This window comes from Rhodamnia argentea, chromosome 1 (genome assembly GCF_020921035.1).
Source record: "Rhodamnia argentea isolate NSW1041297 chromosome 1, ASM2092103v1, whole genome shotgun sequence".
NCBI lineage: Eukaryota > Viridiplantae > Streptophyta > Magnoliopsida > Myrtales > Myrtaceae > Rhodamnia > Rhodamnia argentea.
Window position 1 is genome coordinate 35743078 of NC_063150.1, and position 6350 is coordinate 35749427.

Below are 6350 nucleotides of genomic sequence, written 5' to 3' on the forward strand. Positions count from 1 at the left end.
TAACGCCTGTCCTGATAAATAGTTAGTTTAGTAGTTTTCGCAATAGTTCTTATATAATTATCAACTTGGCTATGATTTAATTATGAATAAATTTGACAAGATTCTAATTCCATTCTATTAAGGCGATAGAGTAACTCCTCCCTTACTTATCCCAATAAGTGATTTTTTTTAAACTAAATTCAAGTTAATTTTATTTAAATTTATGAAACAAGTTTAATCTCATAGTCTCATTAACTGTTGGATTTTTCTTTTTCAATACTAGGGTGTGTTTATTTCGGGAAAAGCGTTTTTCGGACTTTCACCTGCTTGGTTCTTTGAAAATGACGAGTCAACGTAAAACACTTTCCGATAAATGAAAATATCATATATAAATTCAGGAAAGTGAATTCCTTAATTTGAAAAAGTGAAAACACTTTCCGAAATTGCTTCTCTTCAACTTTTTAATATTTTCTTTTTTTCATTTTAATATTTAATATTCAAGATTTTTTTTTTTTTAACTTTTCCTTCGCCGGTCCGACCACATGCGCTAGCCTCAAGTGAGCTCGTCCTTCGCCGGATCCGATAAGGTCGAGCTCTCTAGCCTTGGGCGAGCTTGCCGGCCTTGGGCAAGCTCGAGCTCGGCGAGTTGTCGACCTTGGGCGAGCTCGAAGCTCGCCGATCGGGCGAGGCTTGAGCTCGCCTGCCTTGCACAAGCTTGTCCCTCGCCTTTGGCCAATTGTTGGCCATCATCGTGGTCGACCACCGGCCAAGCAAGACAAAAATAGAAAAAAAAATAAAGTAAAAACTTGAAAGTAAAAATATATAAAAATAAATATTAATTGAATATTAAAGATTAAAAAATAATTTAAAATTTTGATTTCTTTTTTGCAAAGTCATCAAATTGAAATCACTTTACAAATGAGATCCAAGTATTAAAAATGTTTTCGGTCACATTTCACCGAACAAAGGAAAATAAATCCTTTTCCCGAAAAGTGATTTCCCAAAAAGTGTTTTCATTTAGCATGGAGTTTTTCGCGTGGCAAACGTACCCTTAGTTGGATTATAAAATAAGTTGTAGTTACTAAACCAAAATTTTTCCGGTCTAAAAGGTTATTAAAAGGCTCATTTGTTTCGCGAAAAATAATATTTAGGAAAATTGTTTTCATATTTGTGGGTGTTTAGTTCATGAAAAATAAGCTAGTTAATGAATACGTTTTTCACCTATGGAAAAAACTCCTTCAAAAGTAAGGAATTGTTTTTCTTTTTTTGAGAAGAGGAAAACATTTTCTTCATCTTTCCTTCCTCATCTCTTTCATATTTCTTTCTTTTTAATTAATTTTACTTTCTTTTTATTATTTATTTATTAATTAAAAATTCCAAAAATTTCTTTTAAAATTTTTCTTTTTCCTCTTTTTCTTTTTTTAAATTTTCTTTCTTTTTCTTTTGTTTTCGGTCGATCACCATCCACGGCCACGGCCGGCGATCGGCCACAAGCGAGCTAGGCCAAGCCTCGCCGACCTGTGGCTAGGCGAGGCCGGGCGTCGGCCAAAGTTGGTAAAGCTTGACCGTCGGAATTTGGAGAGCTGGAGCTAGAGGGGGCCATTTGGGCCCGTGGGCCGGGAACCGGCCCGTTGACCGGGCCCACGGTTCCGAACCGCAAAAAAAAAAAAGTGGGCCCGGGGGTAGAGAGCCGTTGGGCTCTCTCGCCCCGGCCCCCCTCCCCCGGGCCCGCCCCCCTCCCCCCCCCCCCCTTTGGGCCGTTGCTTTACATTTAAAAAAAAAAGAATTAAAAATGATTCTTGTCTATAAATGCATATGCTTCCCCTTTCATTTTTGTCACAAATTCTCCGAACAATCTCTCGAATTCTCTCCGAAATCCTCTCAAATCGCTCAAATTCTCCCAATTTTCTCAATCCCGACTCAATTCTCTCAATCGGATTTCGGATCAATTCTCTCAAAAATGGCAAGTGAAAGCGTAAATGCCGACAAGGGCAAGATGGCTATGGGAGATTCCGAGTATCCCATTCATGAATACGATCCTCGTGAGTATGCAAGTTGGGAAGACGACGACGATAATATCAACTATGTCCCGATTCCGAACGTCGAGCACAACCCAACACAAGAAAGTCTTCATCCTCCCACTGGTGTCGAAGAAACGTCAACGGCAAATGAGCCGGAACGGAAGGGCCGAGATAATACATCGGACTTGTGGCTACACTTCGACAAGGTACGTGATGAAGTCGAAGGTAAGTATAATGTAAAATGTAAATATTGTTCGCAAACATATAAATTCACGAAAGGAGACGACTACGGAACATTCCGTCGGCATTTGACGAAAAAACATCCAACGCAAGCGAGGATCGACAATACGCAACAACAAATTTCCGGGTACGCCACTTCTAAGCCTCATCCTTTATTTCGTTTCACCGAAGCACTTTATAAACAAACATTAGGTGAATATGTTACCCTTAATCATGCTCCGTTTAATACTGGTGAAAATTTTAATATGAAATATTTGATAAATACTGCGTTGGTTCCATAAGCGCCAACTATTCCAAAAAATACTCTTAAACGCGAAGTTTTTCATCTTTATAAAAAAGGAAAAAAATCTTTAGGAAAATTTTTTGCGGAATTCAATGGATATGTGCATATAGGTAGCGATATTTGGAGTGATCCTTGGCAAATTCATTCTTATATGGGTGTCACGTGTCATTGGATAGATGACAATTGGATGATTCAAAAAAGACTTATTGCATTCCGAGTTTTTGATGAAAGCCATTCGGCTCATAATATTTATAGAATAATTAGGCAAATTTTAGAAGAATATAATTTAATAAATAAAGTATTTTCAATTGGTTTTGATAATGCCGCCGCAAATACCGCTTCTATTCCCGAATTAGAAAATATTTGCAAACCCACTTTTGGCGGACAATTTTTTCACATTAGATGTGCTTGTCATGTTTTAAATTTATGTGTACAAAATGGTTTACGAACTCTTGACACTTCTCTCGCCCCAATAAAAAGTGCAATTAAATTTTTATGGAGTCGTCCCCAATGTATGAAATCATGGGGAAAATTTTGTAAACAAAATGGGAGAAGGCCAAGAAGATTTCCAAAAGATATTCCGACTCGTTGGAATTCTACGTACGAGTTGCTTCGGCAAACTTTTGAATATAAATATTTATCATGTATGTTTATTTCACAAAATATTCCCGAAATTACTTTACTTCCTCAACATTGGGACGTTTGCAAGAAAATTTTAGATATTTTGAAAATTTTTAATGATGCTACTAAGACTTTATCTGGTATTTATTATCCTACAACGCATTTATTTTTAATAGAGTGTGTTAATATTAGTAGTGTTTTTAGTGAATATGAAAATGATACCGAATTAGGTCAAACTATTTTAGTAATGCGAGAAAAATGGTTACATTATTATTTGCAAATTCCTCTTGTCTATTTAGTTGGTATTGTTTTTGATCCACGTATTAAATTAGACGGTTTACAAGATTATTTGAATGTGTATTATCATGATTGTTTACATTTGGAAGATTCAATAGATATTTCAAATATATTAGGACATGTTAAAGAATTTATAGTAGCATTATATGGAGAATTTTGTAGTAGATATGGTTTAAGTGATTTTGGATCTTTACAATCTACTGCTTCACGTAGCGAAGGTGGTAGTTCACTTAGTAGAGGGTATAATATGCTTAAGAGTAGGCAAAAAAAAAAAAAAAAGGGGCAACAGGTAATATTTCTGAATTAGAAAAATATTTAACCACTCAATTTGAGTTTCGTGATGCAGAACATAGTACAGATTTCGAAATCCTGAAGTGATGGAAGAGTCACCAAATCGAGTATCCAGTTCTCGCCCTCATCGCTCGTCAAATATTAGCAACCCCTTCTTCAACGGTTGCGGTTGAACAATCATTTAGTTCTGGAGGATTAATTTTGGACTCTCGCCGTTCAAGATTAAGCCCGGACTCTGTGGAAGCTCAAGCTTGTGTCGGCGATTGGACGAGGGCGAAATATCGACACCAAGAGTTAGATCGTGAACACGAATTTTTTAGCGATGATGTTGGAGATACCACCGCCACGGGTACCACAACGGGTAGCGACGATTGACGATGAGGTAAGTTGGGGTTCTCAAAGGTAAAAAGAACTACATGGGCTTTGATTCTTCTATCCCCAAGAAGATATGTAGGCCGCTTAATGATAATTCATTAAGTTCAAGCCCATTCCTTTTTTTTTTTCCCATATTTTATTACAATGTACAATTTAATTGTATTTTATAATTTATAATTTATTATATTTATTTTATTAAATAAAAATTATTATTAAAAATGAATCGGAATGAACCGGCGGTTCGGCCCGAACCGCCGGTTCCGGCTTCCGAACCGGAACCGCCATTTTTTACGGCCGGTTCTCGAACCGGAACCGGCGGTTCCACCGAACCGGCCATGACTAGCCGGAGCCTCACCGGCTGATTGCCATGACCGGTCACCACTAGAAGAAGAAAGGAACAATAAAAGCACAAAATAAAAAATAAAAAAGATAAAAAGATAAAAGAAAATAATTAAAAAAATTATTTTAAAATAAAAATTATTGAAAGGCCTGTACGGTGGAAATTATTTTTCCTTACCAAACGGAGGAAAATATTGTTCGATTCATTTTCTGGTTTAAGCCAAACACCGAAAAATATCATCATATTCTTAAAAAAACGACCTCCCGAAAAATATTTTTCAAAAATGCCGCATTTTTTGCGAAACAAACGGAAGTGTATAAATTTTGCATGATCACTTATTTTCCTATGTCAAAAGTTTCTCATCGATAAGATAGTTGATGTACCCACTTTGAGTTTCTTCTTACTTGACATAAAAATGGTAAATCACACTATATCGAAGATGGCAATTTTTTTTATTATTATAGATCAAACAATTTAATCAATTTAAAAGTAAAATTTTCTTCCATCATAGGTTATTAATATTATCTATTTTTAATAACCGGCAAGGTTAAACTAAATCTTAAGGCCGTCTTAATTTCAAAGGTAATTGGTCAGTAGCTTTTAATATTTTTAAGTATAAAATGATCAATTATAGTAAACATTATATTTCCAAAAACCAAAAGGTGATTTCAGCAGAACCAAATTTGAGGGTCCGAACCGAAGCAATGCCTCCGGCGAAGAAGAGCAAATCGCAGCCGGACTCGTCCCGGTCAACTCGGTCCTCTTCCGACGGCGGCGGCAACTCCGCCGAGAGCTTCCCTTCTTGTCTGCGACCCGTCCCTCCCTCCTCCGTCGCCATCACCATCCACGCCAAGCCCGGCTCCAAGTCGGCCTCCATCACAGGTCCGATCCTCCTCTCCATCGCGCCTGTTCGCTGATTCGGCTTCGGTTCCATAATCTCTCTTCTCTTCTGTTTCTGATTCGTGTTGCTTCGATGGCTGTGAAGATCTCAGCGACGAGGCGGTGGGAGTCCAAATAGACGCGCCGGCCAAGGACGGGGAGGCCAACGCGGCGCTTCTCGAGTACATGAGCTCGGTTCGTTTCTTCTTTAATGCGACGAGTCGGACTCTGTGTGTGCGTCTATTGCGTTATATGAGTGAAGATTGCGGAGGATGAAGAGCAATGTCGAATTTGAAATTTGCAAAGATTGTTTTTTCGCCCCCTCTTTTCTGTTGAAGATTCTCTGTTTTTCCTCGTTCTTATTCTCTGAGGCAGGTTTTAGGGGTGAAGAGGAGGCAGGTCTCAATAGGTTCTGGCTCGAAATCGAGGGACAAGGTTGTGATCGTGGAGGAGGTGACTGTGAAGAGCGTTTTCGATGCCCTCGCAAAAGCTGTAAAATGAAGGCAATGGGTAGGAGGTGGCAGAGGCAGAACACATACAGAGATTCAAGTCTTCAAGAGGCCCAGACAGCACCAAAGATTCAAGAGTTGCTGTGTCATGGTTGTCTCTTTCCTTCTACCATGTAAAGATCATAGTGCTTTTCAACTAAAGCTGAGTGCTTTTATTACTGTGCAATCTTGTAGCCAAACCAATGCTGGAGCACAAGCTTTGGTTTTCACAATGTCTATCTGTTGTACATACGCAATTCAATAGTACAGTTGATGGTTCTCAAGCTAGTTGTTATTTCTCAATCAGTCAGTAAACATGCTCTCAGACTTATTCTCTTTCGGTCTTCTATACAGTTCTTACAATCAACACTTGGGCTCGCTTTGCGCTTCAGATGTGATATTTTCTAGTTTCTTAACAGCAACAACTTGGTAGCTATTTGGCAGCCTTCCTATGTTTCACATGCTCCCTCACCTATTTCTTCTGCAGAAGCTCCTGTCATTCATCTATTTGTAAGAATATGATTTAGGTGCAACAT

The 6350-nt window shown here is 38.3% G+C and overlaps 1 protein-coding gene across 1 annotated transcript; it reads left to right on the plus strand.

Annotated features, from left to right (window-relative positions):
- The first annotated feature begins 5115 nt into the window (after positions 1–5115).
- LOC115730621 (UPF0235 protein C15orf40 homolog) lies at positions 5116–6149 on the plus strand. Its single transcript, XM_030661228.2, has 3 exons — positions 5116–5329; positions 5433–5521; positions 5702–6149. Exons 1-3 carry the CDS (start codon positions 5152–5154, stop codon positions 5825–5827), a joined length of 393 nt encoding a protein of 130 aa, XP_030517088.1. The 5' UTR covers positions 5116–5151; the 3' UTR covers positions 5828–6149.
- The last annotated feature ends 201 nt before the right edge of the window (positions 6150–6350 follow it).

What these genes read in the sequence shown, in the direction of transcription:
- LOC115730621 (XM_030661228.2), top strand. Translation starts at nt 5,152, where the DNA reads ATGCCTCCGGCGAAGAAGAGCAAATCGCAGCCGGACTCGTCCCGGTCA. An exon ending in CAAGTCGGCCTCCATCACAG is followed by an intron (nt 5,330 to 5,432) that starts GTCCGATCCTCC and finishes ATGGCTGTGAAG; the next exon opens with ATCTCAGCGACGAGGCGGTG. An exon ending in TTCTCGAGTACATGAGCTCG is followed by an intron (nt 5,522 to 5,701) that starts GTTCGTTTCTTC and finishes TCTCTGAGGCAG; the next exon opens with GTTTTAGGGGTGAAGAGGAG.